Source organism: Seriola aureovittata, chromosome 14 (genome assembly GCF_021018895.1).
Source record: "Seriola aureovittata isolate HTS-2021-v1 ecotype China chromosome 14, ASM2101889v1, whole genome shotgun sequence".
Taxonomy (NCBI): domain Eukaryota; kingdom Metazoa; phylum Chordata; class Actinopteri; order Carangiformes; family Carangidae; genus Seriola; species Seriola aureovittata.
The window spans coordinates 22973846-22990000 of NC_079377.1; the positions used below are offsets into that span (position 1 = coordinate 22973846).

The window sequence follows — 16155 nt, forward strand, 5'->3', positions numbered from 1 at the left end:
TTGGTAATGAGTGTCATGTGTTTTTGTGGCTTATTGCTAAGGCACTAACGGCACTGGAAGAAAAGTAGTACATGTCATTATGAGTGTATGTGCTTTTGGAAAACAAACATTTAACTGAATGAGATAGAAGTGAAACAACATAATCAGTTTGTCAGTTGACAGGAAATTCACTAGGAATAAGAAGAAATTAAGTTGAAATTATGACATTGTAAAAAAAAAAAAAGATATGTGATTAAGTCAAAATTTGGACTTGCAAGATATTAAGAAAAAGATTTGGACTCACTACCTCATAGTTATGACTTGCTTTTATGATTTTGACACACAATGTCAAAACTTTTAGTCAATTTAAATGATTTTACAACAGGTTCATTTTCATTATTCATAACTTTCTTTACGATTTTTACTTTTTCTGGCAGAAATGGGCTTCATTAAAGAATATTGTCTCTGCTAGTCTGGATAATCCACCGACCTCACCGTGAACACTTTTCATCAAAGCTACTTTCTATTTTTTTTTTTTTAAAAAAGGTTCCAATAAAAACTGCAGAGTCTGTGAATAATCATTAGCTGCATCCGCACAAAGAGATAAATGTGTCAGCTGACATACATCCCCGTGAAATCAGCGGAGATGCATTTTTATGAGTATTAGTATTTTATTTTTGTTGTCTGCTGCTCAGCAAACACTTCAGATGTTTTACGCAGATTGCTTCACAGAAACACGACTGGATTTGTTCAAACACAACAAACAGTGGCAGATATTACAGACAGTCACAGGGTCGTGTCCTTATCTGCAGCTTGCTCCTCTGAATCATCACACACAGACTCTCACTCTTAATCATGATCTCTCATTTACTGGAGTGTTCATACACCAAAAGGGAGACACTGTTGTTTTACAATATCGTCAATTATTCAATCTCCAATGTCTCGCCCACTCTCTTCCTTCCTCTGTTATAATCAGCTGTGTTTGTCAACATGAAAATCTAACGCCAGCATGTGTATTTTAAATACAGTCTACACTGTAAATACTTTTGGCCGAGACCCCATAGTTCTTGTTCAGGGAAATCTCAATACGACAGCAAACAATGATATTATAGACATAGCGTTTTCTAACTTTGTGGCTGTTTCCTGTGTCAACATGATAATTCGCTCGTGCATAAAGCCAGGCCCTGAAAGGTGGGGGTTGGAGATACTATAACGTTTGATTTCAGTGGAACTCCAAATAAAACCAGGGCCAGAATCAACATTATAAATACCACTTCCAATATGTCATTAATTATTATGAGGTGAATGCATCATCAATTGGCTACCTCTAAATACATTGTTTATTACCACCAAATGATTGATGAGAATGTGATTTATTGAATCTGATATCAAGACAATAAATCAAAGACTTAGACTTAGAATCAGTAGTAGTACTATCCTGCACAAAGCCCTGACCTCAACCCCATCAGACACCAACACCACAGCAGCAGGTTAATACCCGTTAGGAGTGAGAGTCACATGCTAGTGTAATGTGTGTGTCCACATACTTTTGGCAATGTAGTGTAAATCATATGTGGCCTTATTTGACCGTAATCCTGGTTTGGTTTGATTCACTCTCGACTAAATCGCCCACTCCCTTTCCTTTTTCTCCCACTTGCTCTTTATTCACTCTCTCTCTCTCGCTCTCTCTCTCTCGCTCTCTCTCTCTCTCCTTTACTACCCTTCCACTTCTTCACTCATTTCTCTCCATCTCTCCCACACTCTTTCTTTCTTTCTCTCTATCTCTCTCTGTCGCTCCTGCTCTCCCTCTCTTATCCCTCCCCCATCTGTGGGAAGCTGCCATTGTGCGCATGTCGCCGATGAGTCAATTTGTGGAGGCAGTGCACGCACACACACACACACACACACACTAACACATACACACACACGTATCCTGTCTCCCACGAAGGCATCTGTTTTAGTCTGTCTCTCTGTGAGATGCAGCACCAACAGAGAAGAGAGGGGGAGATGGGCAGAGGGAGGGAGGAAGAGGAGAAGAGGGAGGGATAAGAAAAGAGAGTAGAGAGGAAGGAGACGTAGCAGAGTGGAAGAGGAGAGAGTGGAAGAAGCACTGAAATTTAAAAAAAAAAAAAAGAGTGAAGAGAGAGAAAGACGAGACAAGTGCAGCCAAAAGACAGGAGCAAATGTGAGGAGGAGGAGGAGGAAGAGGGGATGGTGCTGCAGCTGAGCATCTCTGCCTGACTTCTGTGGAGTTTGGACTCGGACTTGACAGAGATGCAGCATCCGAGTGTCTGAGCCGGAGCATCTCCAGTTTGTGTGTGTGAGAGCGCGCGTGTGAATGTGTGTGAAGCCATGGCGAGCGCCCAGCCGGGGGTCCACGCACTGAAACTCCAGACTCCCTCCGTCTCTCACACACTGAGGAATGGAAGTAACTTCATTAAATGGGACGAGGTAAGGACACTCGTTTTCCTTAAGTACTTAAAAACATCAAACAGAAGCGCACGCCAAGCATCTTTTATTATTTTCTCCTTTTTCAATTTCATTCATTATTTTTGTTTAACTAATTTTTCAGATAGATGCATATGTTTCTCAACATAAGAATATGATCATCATGCTTAACTGGATCGAATCCAGTTGAATAGAATTGGAGTGAGACATTAAGAGGAGGAAGAGGAGGAAATGTGCCATGTTGTCAGATGTGTTTACTATTCATTTGTTGATTGAGCTTTGGCAGTAAGTACCTGTGGATTAGATGCCAACAAGACAGTGACGAGAGTGTGTGTGTGTGTGTGTGTGTGCACGTTAGTGCAAGTGTGTGCACGTGAGATGCAATTGTGGTCAGTTTCTCTGTTGCCACCTGTTGGTATGGAATCTATTAGTATGCATTTACTGTAGTGTGTGTGTGTGTGTGCGTGCGCTTAAAAGACGCACACGCACAACTCCTCCAGTGCCTTCATGTGTCACAGTCAAATGCATAATTGGAGATATTTGCAGAGCTCTGTGTGTGTGTGTGTGTGTGTGTGTGTGTTGGTATGCTGAAGTACAGAGCCCTGACAATGAGAAACGTGCTGTCCGGTTGCCATGGTAACTGGCATGGTTACCACCACCTAAACAGATCTGATGTGTGTGAGGAAGAATGGATGTTTGTTTGGCTGTGTGTGCGTGCGTGCGTGCGTGCGTGCGTGTGTGTGTGTGCGTGCGTGTGTGTGTATCAGTGAATTGAGCTATATAATATCATGAATCATACTTACAGAAGAACTAATCCAATATACTGTTGAATCTATTCACCGTGTGTGTGTGTGTGTTTGTGTTGATATTTGAATAACATGTAGAGCTGAGCTTTATGAAAAATAGAATCGGTTGCCATGCCAACGAGTGACAACCTGGGATCTAGTTAACCATCTTCTCAGCTTTTCCTTCGAGTTTTTTTATTCTTCTGAATGTAGGTTGCACCGTGACGAGGTGAGACGCTCAGACAGCACAATCCATGACCTTTTCAAACATATGCAAAGACATGTACAGAACTTCATAAGCACTGACATCTGTACAAATATTATAGCAGACTGTTTTACCACAAGAGATGCTGCCAGTATAAAAAAAAAAAAAAAACACAGCTGGTTTCCTAAAGCAGGTCACCAAATGTGCTTTTTACAGTCTGTGACCTTTCATAGAAACTGCAGATCTGTTTCTAATTTCTAAATGACCCCAAACTTAATTGAAAAACTCAAGGCTACATCACCGACTGAGCAATGCGGACAACTACCTTGGGTCCCCAGAACCCCAGGGGCCCCAAAAGCCCAAGGTTTACTCCATATTATTTGGGTCTGCATAATCTGATTAATTGTAAATTTGAAGAAGGTTGTAACACTGAAGTACGATATCAATAAGGTTGAAGCCTCGCAATCAATATCTCAATATCTAGTTTTCAAGACTTTAACTCTTTTAGTTTCTATTGAGCTCATTCTTCCATTGCTCTGCATGAAGTTAACACACAGAAAACCTATGGCAAGGTAGTAACAATTCATTTCATTATCAATTGTTTTAATAACAATTGAACAAATATTCACATTTGAGAAGCTGATACCTGTAAATTGTTTGAAAGTTTTGCTTGAAATGATTAATCATTTATGAAAATATTTTCTTAACCTTAGTCACTTATTTTAATCAGTCATTCACTATGAAGTCTTTATTATTGCATCTGTCTATGTGAGTGTCATTAAACAAAAATCCATATATGGTCAAATGTTGATTGGGTTTTTCTCAGGTTGAAAACACTTATGCTGGTCAAACTCATCACTTTAGTAAATTTTATATTTAAGATAACTATACCTGGTAATCTTCTCACTGTATACACCCTGTATACATTTACTTTTCTGTCATTTGAACATGTGGACATTCATAAATTAATTACCTGTGAGGTACCTCAAGGCTCCTCCCTGGGTCCTGTTTTATTTTCTTATTCTCAGTTATTGTGAATGCACCACTGATTCCATTCAGCTGAATTTTCTGAACGTCAGGTTTTTATGTTTGACCTATCACCTGAAACCTTGTAACTTCTCATCTTTGACTCTAGATATGTAAATGTGAACCATATTCTAGCTGAAATTTGGAAGCCATTATATTTCGGCCCACTTCTGTGCAACTACTGACTATTGAACCAATTAAAACAAACCACTTGTTCAACAGTTTGCTTTTGTCTTTAGTTCATTCTGACTTCAGCAGTTTTGCTGTAAGATGGAAAACATACACATACAACAGTCAAGATTTTATCATTTTTGGAATCAAATGTTGTAGTCCCAGTTTATTTTAGATATTATAATCTAATTTGTTTGCTGTGCGTTCTTATTAGCCAGTGGTATTGCATATGTTAACAAAGATTCGTTTTGTTTTTTAGCAGCAGTCGACAGCTGCTCGCCACATGAACTCGTCCTCTGAAACACACATTTCATATGAAGTGCAAAAATTTTTCAAACAACAAAACATGAGGACAGCTGCACTGTTTGGTTCCACCTGGAGCCAATTAGAAACTGTCATGGTGGGTTACTATGGCAACAGGGACAAAGTTGGATGTCGTGACAACTTAACAGAACATTAGTCTGAAACATGGAGGAGTTATGTTGTGTCCATGGTGTTTCCTGTTTAATGAGCCCACTCATAAGTGTTTACTGATTCTGGACACTTATGACAACTGAAATATATAGTGTTGAGTAAAAGTAGTTTTTATATATGGCTACTTAAAGCAGCTATAATTGATATTTTAATCATAACAATGTATAAAAAGACATTGTGAAATCTGTGTCACTCGTAGTGATGAACCTACAGAGAATTATCACCTGAATCCGCAGCTCCCCTCGGCTTTACAGAGCTTTACAGTGAGTTTCAGCTCATTATTTAGCTTGTCTGGCCCTCAACTTTACTGCTCTGCTTCACTCTCGTCGCTCTCACATATTATTTTCAGCAACAGCAAAAGCCAACTATCCGCTACCTGCTCAGCAGCAAAACAGCAGACAACTCAGTTAGAGACCAGCTGGTGAACATAATAAAACAAAGCTAAAAGAGAGGGAAACGTGATTCAATGTCAATGATAATGTTGCTCCATAACTGGTGGATGTGTAACTGAGCAACAGTTCGCTAACAAGTTATTCATATCAAGTTAAAAAGTGATGATATAACAATGTGTTCACAACCTCTTTCCTATTTCATCAGTTAACATTGATCCATTGCACTGTGGGAGGAGATTTTTACTTTTTATGAAGGACACTGCTTTTTTTTTTTCTTTTTGAAAGCTGTTTGCTCTTGTCGTAATTCTTGAGGTTTTCTTAATGTTTTCACTGGTTCCACTTCAGGATCTGTCAACTGTTACTCCAGTGACTCTGTACGTGGATCCACATGGATTTTACCTCTACTGGACTGAACAAAACAAGGTACGCATATACACTGAGACACACATGGTCTTGAAATGCCTCTACATATAGATCTACTTGTATATTGTTGACTGGCCAGATGATGAGGAACAAATATAGCTTAAAAAGAGTCATGGTAGTCGATGAAGTCCCAGTTTGACTCATGAATGTGCAGAGTTCAGTAAACATCGTAATTTGGACTTGATTCAGACTCATTTCAAAATCATATTCGCTAAATGTATCTCTACCATCTCATTTTATGCACACTTTACCTAATGAATTGAAATCTCCATTTTAAATAACATGCATCAACTATTAACATATTAGTTGAAGCCATGGTCATTAGTTCATTTCAACAGTTTAACCACTGTTAATTTGCAGGTAACAGGTAATAGCTGCAGGTTTCCTTGGCAACAACACTTGATGCAGTTGATTCTTGCTAACAGTTAAGCTGATGCTAACTCAATAGTGAAACAGAGGTAACCATGTTATACTGACTCCAATTAAACTTTAAAGAAATGGATTTTTGAGCAGATTCCTTCTTTTTGCTTGTAGTATTAATGTCATAGATACATTTCAGGATATCTTGGCACAGAAAAGTAACAAACTCAGGAGCTAAAATGGCATCATTTACATAGGTTATAACATATAATTCGTCTCGCCCATGGATTCACCTCTTCTCTCGAGCCGTGACGTTTAAGGCTGCGAACGTCAAGGGCTGGTGGGACATGTTGTTTCTTATAGACCCCTTCAAAACATTAACAGCAACATTAGATATTTTGTAAAATAACATACAATTCTGTTGTAAACCCCCGACGCTAGCCGTACGCTATGCTATTGAGAGAGACTGTTCCAAGGTTGGATTTTGATCGAGGAAGTTCGAGGTTTCACTTTGGCTCTTAATTTAAAACTGTTGCACGATTTCTAAAAAACATGATTTGGTTAATCATCGTTAATGTTTCACACATCAGAGCCGATTGTTCTTTTCAAAGCATGCAGTAGGTAAATTTCTCTTTCGCACATGAGCGTATGTGTTAAAGAAAAACTTGCAAATAGCCAAAATAACCATGAACATGTCATTTACATTTTAATACTGCCAAACAAGTATACAGTCAATTCATCAAACATGTACTGGATGTGAACACTGTAAATGTTCGTGCTATAAATATAAATATACATATATATATATATGTGTATATACAGAACCTGTACAGATATATGTATGATGAAAAGCTGCAGGAACAACACTGAATAGGAATTGCACGGAGAGGCATATAGACAGCATGTAATCATTGATTGTCACAAATCCACATGCTCAATTTCTCTTTCTCTCCAGGTGGGCTTAAATCCTTAGCAGGAAACAGGATGAAGCACTTACCTGCCAGATAACAGCTGACTGTGTGTGTGTGTGTGTTTCCATTAGGACACAGAGCTGTTGGACCTGACCCTCGTCAAAGACGTCAGAACGGGTCGAAGCACCAAGACACCGAAGGTACCGTCACCTCTCTGCATCCGTTCACCTCTGCTTCACCTTTGTGTGTCAGGTCTATGTTTTCTCCTTCCTGCATTGCCTCTCTCCTTAGAGACACTTCTCTCCTCGCCCGCTGCATCTCACTGACCTCTCAGTGACCTCTCACTGAACAGTATTGATTTACTTTGTACTTGTATTATCACTTGTAGCTGGTATTATTAGTAGTATAGTTTGGCTTTTATCTTTAACCAATCCCTTTCTTATCTGTGTTTTATTCTTTTTTATTTAATGCTTTGAAGCTGCTTATGTCCTGTCATTGTGTTTTGGATTTCTACCACTACAAAAGCTCTTTGCATATGTTGCTCAAAAATCCTCAAGAAACAATATTATGTTTATTGTTCATTTTAAATCATGTTCACAAAGGCTGCTTCACAACTCTCCGATAATGTCCTCGCTCTGTTCCTCCACTACCTGTGCATTTATTTTGTCAACCAGAAACTGATGTTCACATCTTTATGTGAGGTGGGAATTCAACAAATTCTTTAAAAAAAAAATAACTGCATTGAAAAACTTGACACATAAGGTAGAAGAAGAGACAGCAATAGATGATCGCATTGTTTCAGCTCCAATAACAGAAAGAGTTTGTTGGAATTAGGTTTATAAAAATGATATACCAAAGCAGACTCACATAAGATTAATTTATGACTTAACATAAACATAAAGTTTATTAAAAAATTGGAAGAACTGGAGGTGTATTGGAGGTGTATTGGAGGTGTATTGGAGGTGTATTGTAGTGCAGGTGTGAGCCCATGTGACCTCCAAAACCCAACATATTGCCAGTTTGCAGAAGACTGCCGGTTTGGCTTCGTCAGTCAAGAAAGAAAAAGCCACATGTACCGTTAGCTTGGTGAAAAATGTGGTGACCACATATATTTCAGATGGCTGAGTTCAAAGAGACAAAACTATTGTGTCTTTGCAAACACATTTCTAAGCTGTTAAACTTTAAAATACAACATTTCACACAGGATATAAAGTTTGATTGTATGTGAGACACATCATCCTCTGTAACACCACAAGAGCAGAACGCTTTGTATTTTTGATGGATGATCGGTCTGCCCTCACCTCGTGCGTCTCCTCTCTGCGAGCCTGCAGCGGCCGACAGCTTTCATTCTGTGTCGTCCAATAGGAGGCCAAGCTGCGGGAGCTGCTGGATGTGGGAAACCTGGTTGGCCGTCTGGAGAACCGCATGGTTACCGTGGTTACGGCTTCAGACCTCGTAAACGTCAACCAGCTCAACTTCATCGCTTCACAGGAGGACGAGGCCAAGGTGCTGAGCTCAGCGCGGTGATGATGTCAGAGACTGATGATGATTGATATAATAAACTTTATTTACACAGCACTTTTCTTAACAAAGTTACAGAGTGCTTTACAATAGGAATAAAACCAGACAAGGCAAATGATGATGATGATGATGATGATGATGATGATGATGATGACGACGATGACGACGATGATGACGGTGATGATGGTGATGATGATGATGATAATTTGATTTCACTAGGTGTGGTGTGAGGAACTGTTTTCTCTGTCCTCCAATCTGCTGAGCCACAATCTCAACAGAGACCGCAGTCTGCTGAAAGCGTGAGTACACACACACACACACACACACACACACACACACACACACACACACACACACACACCCTTGTCTTACTATATTTGTGGTGACCCATCATTGCCTAACCCCCCTAACCCTGATGATTCTAACCCTAAAACCGAGTCTTAACCCTGAAACAGCTGAGTCACCGTTTTTTCTGACCCCACGAATATAGTAAAACAGCTACATGCCTGTACACTCTTCAAACACACTTCATCTTCGGCCTATTGAAAGGATGAGTCTGGTGCTATTCTTTATCTTTCTTATTGTCTGCAAATCCCCCCAAAAAAGACTAAAACCAACAGTGAGGATCATGGTTTAGGATCAAGAGACTATGTTCAGACGGACTAGTAATGCTACTGTGTCCACGCAGTGTGTGTGAAGGAAGTGTTAGGAAGTTAATAGACATTCGGCTGCTACGTTGGTGAAATCTAGGATTCAGCATCTGTGGCACCGACGATGTTGTTCCCACCTTTTCTTAGATCTGCGACCAGAATAATTCAGATGTGTCTGTGACCTCCATCAAAACATAACTTTATCTTGAAAGAATCATTTTCTACTAAATTTCTACCTACCTTGAAATATTACTTCAAAGGTCAGAAATATTTTTGCAGCTACGATATCCAAAGTGTGGCTTATCCCACAGACCTCCATTTGATAAAGTACACTTTCTTTTTCCCTCAAGACAACAAATATTGTTGATGATCACAATAATTCTTCTCATATTCACTGATAGGTTTTATATTAAACTCCTCCTCATGTTGCTGGGTAGTGCCTTGAGATCCGACATTGTGATTTACATCTGACAGTCCTTGTATCTCTGTGTTTCAGGTATGTCAAGTTAACTCTCCAGCCGAACGCAGAGGGGAGAATCCCCGTCAAGAAGTGAGTCACTGATCATTCCCATTACTTTCCTAATCTTTAATCAATGGTTCTGTCTGGAAGTTAACTTTGAGGCACATGTTAGAGCCGATGGCTGAGGATGTGAGAAAATAGCCTGGCGAAATCTGCAGAGACACGCACAAACTTAAACTTTGCTCTTTCCTGTCCCTCGCTTCCAAAAATAAACTTAATTCCATGTGCACTTGGGAAAGCAAAAACAGGGACAGGATTCATGGAGGTGCTTAATTCAGCTCTGACCTGGTAATCAACCACTGCCAGAGCATGAGACGGATAATACAGTTATGATGGATTTTAGAGGCAAACCAGGAGCAGAATTAAGGTCAGTTGATATTTCTTGGAAGTCAAAGGATAGGGTTTGAGAGTGGTTGGGAAACACACTGAGGAAATCCACATTGTTGGGGTGAAATTGTTTAAAGGTCCATGTCTTTTTTTTTATTATTATAAAGCAGGTCCAGGTTCTGTGTTAATGCTGTATTCAGAAACTGATCCTTAAAACGAGCAGTCAGGACTTCCTGTAACTTTGTGATGTCACAACAAAGCAGTCACCGCTCTCAGTCATGCCCCAAACCCCGCCCACCCAGAAACACCATCCAACACTCGCAGGATTTGGTTTCTCTGAGTGTTTTACCTGAAATCTGAAATCCAGCTATATTTTTATTCAATCACTCAGAAAACAGTCAGCCAATCAGAAGATAGACTCAGAGCCTCCTCTCTTCTGATTGGCTTACCGACCTGTTGTTACTAGAGCTCCAGAGAGAAGCCTGAGAGAGGAGATGTAAAACTACACTGAGATGCTTTTTGGTTCTTAAAACCACAAACATATCTTCTGATGGATCAACACTTCAAATAAATCACAAAAAAAGTGTAAAATACGGATCTTTAAAGTCTGGTTCTGGGATTGTGATAAAGGAAGAAGTTTTGTGGAGTCAGAGGACATTTGGGGGAGTTACAGAAGTAAATTTGGGGTGTTTAATTAGGGGGGAGATATTTTAAGAGGTAAAAATGTAGGTTTGGGGTTGGTGACATGCTGTGGTTAAGGATGAGCTGATAATGGTGTGATGTCATGTGTGTTGTAGCATCGTCCGACTGTTTTCATCAGACAGAAAGAAAGTGGAGAATGCCTTGGAGAACTGCAGACTGCCCTATGGACGGGTAAACACAGTTTGTTTTTATCATTAGTAGCAGTAAGTTAAATATACCATGGATTACATGATTTAAAATCTCTTGCCTCTTCCCTTTGGATAAACACATGTAAGACACACAGACTTTTTCAATTTCTTGCTTTTCTATTTGCCGTCGAGGCTTTTATCTGGAGCTTTTTGTCCAGAGTGACTCACAGTGCATGGAGGGGTGAAATGAGCTCAGATATCTGGGTCATCAATTTTTGAAGCAACCAGTAAAAAGCAAAAAAATGGAAAGAGTCATATTCACATTGAATATTCCTGTGAGCACAGAAAGACAAACAGAGAAGGTTTAAGGTTTTAAAACTTTTTATTTTTTATTTTTTATAGCAAGTAGAAGGAGGATAAAGCAGGAGATGCTGAATGCTGGAGGCTAACAGACTGCTTCTGACGATGGCAGTTTCAGTTGCCTTTATGTCAATGTCCACGTCTTATATATTCGACAGGGTGACGGCATCAAACTGGAGGACTTCACGCTTGAAGTTTACAAGAGCTTTTTGGACAGCCTGTGTCCTCGTCCTGAGCTCAGCAACATCTTTAAACTGCAGTGAGTGTTTAAAAAAAATCCTTCACCTGATTTACAGGCGCCGCGCTCAGATAAGCTCAAAGACTTATTAATGTTGAAGAAGCTGCTCTGCAAAATGAGATTTTTTAAGCGTGTTGTTATTTGCTTCGGGCCAATTTCTTTGATATGGGAAGAATGATGAATAATGATTCATCTTGTGTCCCACTTGTGCACAGAGGAGGATTAAAGAGAGGATGTAAGTGTGTTAGAGTGTTAACCAAAGTCTTAAATCTATTGTGTTCAGCAAATTCAAAGTCAGTCATTCCATGTATTCGTTAGTTTGTAAAATGTCAAAAAATAAGGACAAATACATGTCACTTGTCAGAACTCATGTTGTCGTCTCCTTCTTAATCATATTTGTCTGTTCTAAATTGTCCGGTCTAAAGAAAGCGATGTTAACGGGGGAAAAAGTCATTGCAAAACTTTGACGACGTTTAACATTTTGATACTTTAAGGCCTTAAATGTGAATTGTTTGTAAGGATCTGTGCACGTCCTGCAGTTCCCTCCCTCTAACCTGAGCCCTGACCTTTGCTCTGCTCTGCAGAGGAGGGAAGGACGGGACCTTGTCCGTCGATCAGATGACAGAGTTCATCAATAACAAACAGAGAGACCCGAGGCTGAACGAAATCCTCTACCCGCCTCTTCGTCCTGCACAGACGCACACTGTAATGGAGAGGTACCAGCATGACCAGGCACAGCTGAAGCAAGGTACACACACACACACACACACACACACACACACACACACACACACACACACACACACAAACACATGACAACACATCTCTGATATTTTTCCAACACATTCCTACACATGTAAAAATGTCATCAGCTGTGTTTGTTAGCAACATGTGCGTTTGTGTGTGTGTGTGTGTGTGTGTGTGTGTGTGTGTGTGTGTGTGTGTGTGTGTGTGTGTTGTGCACATGGATTGATACCAAAATACTCCTGTAACCCTCCCACATGCCCACAGAGAGTAAACTGCTAAAATAAGAACTTCAGGTCCTCACATTTGTGTTGGATCCTGCCAGAAGAAAACTTGGCACTCACTTCAAATATCCAGCACCAACTCTTGTAGGAATCTTTTTTTTCACCTAAATAAGACTAAGACTTCTGTCTCTTTGCTTCTGTTTTCCCTTGAATCTGAAAACTTCACTGACTCATATCTACATGATTAATCGTTTGGTCATCGTATTAGTAAACTGCTGTTACTTCAAATATTATAAGATTTAAAACACTGTTTTAGGATATGAGTATGTTTTCTCCATCATCGATATGAAGTCAAACATTTTCACTAACACTCTTTTGTTTTGTTGATTTGTATGTTTAATTTTTGTGTTAAGATTCACTATATTTATTAAAAAAATAATAATAAAAAAAAAACCACAATATCATTAAAATCTGAAATAAACACTCACCTCAGAGTTAACGAGTGATGTGTCCTCCGCAGAATTACACCATTTGTTGTCTGTTTAATTGTTTTAAAATGACCTTTATTTATATTCAGGAGCAAAACAGGAAGTAATGAGACATTATAATTCTTAACCCACGTCAAGTAGTTAGTTTACTTGAACTAAACCTCATGGAGAAGGGAAGCAGATCTAAGGGCTCATATGGGTCTGTTCAGAAGAGGCTGTTGGTGTGAATTATTCTGTCATGTTGAGGGAGATGTAATAATCTCCACACATTGCTTCATGGCGGAAAGACAAGTGAATATTTGTTTTCGTTTTTTTTGATAGTTTAAAAACCATCAAGATATTAAGAAACAGCCCAAAGGGCATTTAAGAATTCATGAAATATTTAAACAGAGAAAGGACATTATATTTGGTAGATTTCGACTTTATGAAAGACTTTGTGCTTTGATGTTTTGTTCCTTTAACCGTTTTTGTGTGTGTGTGTGTGTGTGTGTGTGTGTGTGTGTGCGTGCGTGCGTGCGTGCGTGCGTGCGTGCGTGCGTGCGTGCGTGCGTGCGTGCGTGCGTGTGTGTAGGCATGATTTCTGTCCAGGCGTTCTCCAGTTATCTGTCCAGTGATGAGAATGGAGTCATTCCACCAGAGAAACTGGACCAGTCTGAAGACATGAGCTTCCCCCTGTCCCACTACTTCATAAAGTCATCACATAATACCTACCTGACAGGTACGCACACACAGGACATGCACACACCTCCTCACTTTGCATCAACACGATTAATGCTGCTGTTGGAGTTTGTGAGGAAAGACTTTCAAGCGCGACGAGGAAACAACATCAGCCTGGAGGATTTTGCAGCTGTGAGGGGGCGGTGGCTGGTTTATTTCGACGCGTGTAAGAATATGAACCACAGTCTGGACTGATTTTAGTGCTTAGCTGTTATATAATATAATATAATATAATCATTCACTTCATAGCTGGTACGAACAGCAGAGAAATTACAAGATGACAGTTTAAATTCTGTGAACAAAGCAGAACGTCAGTCTCTGTGAAACGTTGCAGTCCTTCACAGTGACTGTGAAGCACCTCCATTAACACATCGGACATGCGTTTGCAGCATTGTGAATTTCTTTTTTGGTTTGAAATATATATATATACCCAGGACTGTGTTACCAGAACTAACCATCATTACCACTGGTTGAAACTGATCCAACAGCTGCTGGGACCTGAGCCTGAGCCGAGGTTTGCTTTGTGTTCTGGGTGGTCTCACTCGGAAATACAGCCGCAGTATTGTCGTAATCTATTTTCTTTGCAACCTGTCATTAATTAAAAAGTCATTCTAATCATGGTGAGTGTAGACAAATTGTTGCTTTGTGCTGTAATGTGTGATTATGTCTCATGCTGTGATGTTTTGTCCGCGTGTCGCAGCGGGCCAGCTGGCAGGCAGCTCCTCAGTGGAGATGTACAGGCAGGTTCTCCTGGCAGGATGCCGCTGTGTGGAACTGGACGTGTGGAAAGGAAGAACCGCTGAGGAGGAACCTGTCATCACGCACGGCTTCACCATGACGTCAGAAATCTCTTTTAAGGTGATTCAAGGCACACCCGAGCATCACGAGTCCTTTAAAGCTGTTATATTCTTGTCATGCAATTTGGCAGAATGTACCTTTTTAAATAATAATTTAGCAATTCCTTGTACTTTGATAACGTTTGTAAGACTTCCTGCGTCAAAAAATCCAGCTGTTAGACTTTGATGACGTCACACCTGAGCTCAGATTTCCTCACTGTCTCCAGGATGGTTTTAGAGTTGGTTGGTTGTCTTTAAAGTCCTACATGAACTCGCTCCTCCCTTCGTTTCTGACCTGCTTATAAAATATGAACCTGTTCTCAGAGGTCATGTGACGAAAGCGTTCCTTATCTACTGCATTATCTGTCTGTTTGACACTGCATTTTATGAAATTGTCTGTTTTCTGGGGCTAATTTTATCTCCTCTGTGAGGAAATGTTCCAGCTGAGACTTACTTGTAGAACCTGTAGAATAAAAAGCTTTGAGAAAACGCTACAAATGCCTGTAGAAATGGCCAATGGCAACTACGACTAAGCTGTTTGTTTGAAAGTTTACCTGGAATTAAACAAACATATATACCTCGACGTGTTTACTCAAGTTGGACGGTGAATTTTTCTTTCGGCAGTGACGGAGTTTGGTCGTGGAAAACACAGGAGACATTTAAAACTAAAGAAAGTGATTGTTTGTTCTCCTGTGACGAACGCAGTGTATGGTCTTATCACATTTCTCAAAATATCCGTGATGGTTTGAAGTCGCTTTTACTTACTTTCTAGTCCTCTCAGTGCTGTTGTCATTGTGTCTCTTATTTTGCAGGAAGTGATCGAAGCCATCGCAGAGTGCGCCTTCAAGACCTCTCCTTTTCCTGTCATACTCTCCTTTGAGAACCACGTGGACTCGTGAGGATCTCTCTCGTTATTTACGCGTTGATTGATCTTGCAGCGCGAGATGATGAACTAACTGTCTAATTATCTGTTTGTCCGCCTGTCAGTTTGAAGCAGCAGGCTAAGATGGCTGAATACTGTCGATCCATTTTCGGAGATGCGCTGCTGATTGACCCTCTGGACAAATACCCTGTAAGAACAAATCCTATATATACTGTAGTATCGCTGACTACAACTAATGTATAAGTTAAACTGTCGTGTCCTGTGTGTGTGTGTGTGTGTGTGTGTGTGTGTGCGTGTGTGTGTAGCTGGAGTCAGGTGTCCCCCTGCCCAGTCCTCAGGAGCTGATGGGCAAAATTGTCATCAAGAACAAGAAATCCCACAAACCCTCCAACAACACCGACACCAAGAGACTGACGGACCAACCTGCCAATCAGAGCAACGATCCAGTGTCTCCTAGCAACAACACAGGAGGTAAGACACAAAGACAAAATCACTTTTTTTTTTTTTTTCTCCAGAAATCCACGTGAAATGTGTTTCAGCTGTGACACACCGACGGTCTTTGTATCCAAACACAAAACAGGACAATAAATCGCTCTGTCGCCTCTCAGGGTGGGAGAGCTTCATATGGCTGTTAATGCTAAAG

General features: G+C 40.2%; 1 protein-coding gene across 1 annotated transcript in view; it reads left to right on the top strand.

Annotated features, from left to right (window-relative positions):
- The first annotated feature begins 1952 nt into the window (after positions 1–1952).
- LOC130181751 (1-phosphatidylinositol 4,5-bisphosphate phosphodiesterase beta-1) overlaps positions 1953–16155 on the top strand; it is a 26719-nt gene continuing 12516 nt past the window's right edge. Inside the window, exons 1-14 of the mRNA XM_056396155.1 lie at positions 1953–2430; positions 5826–5903; positions 7306–7374; positions 8540–8680; positions 8915–8994; positions 9842–9895; positions 10990–11065; positions 11541–11641; positions 12205–12368; positions 13648–13794; positions 14494–14651; positions 15442–15524; positions 15617–15701; positions 15818–15983. Coding sequence (XP_056252130.1) covers positions 2332–2430; positions 5826–5903; positions 7306–7374; positions 8540–8680; positions 8915–8994; positions 9842–9895; positions 10990–11065; positions 11541–11641; positions 12205–12368; positions 13648–13794; positions 14494–14651; positions 15442–15524; positions 15617–15701; positions 15818–15983 — 1501 coding nt within the window. The 5' untranslated portion in view covers positions 1953–2331. The remainder of the gene's footprint in view (positions 2431–5825; positions 5904–7305; positions 7375–8539; positions 8681–8914; positions 8995–9841; positions 9896–10989; positions 11066–11540; positions 11642–12204; positions 12369–13647; positions 13795–14493; positions 14652–15441; positions 15525–15616; positions 15702–15817; positions 15984–16155) is intronic.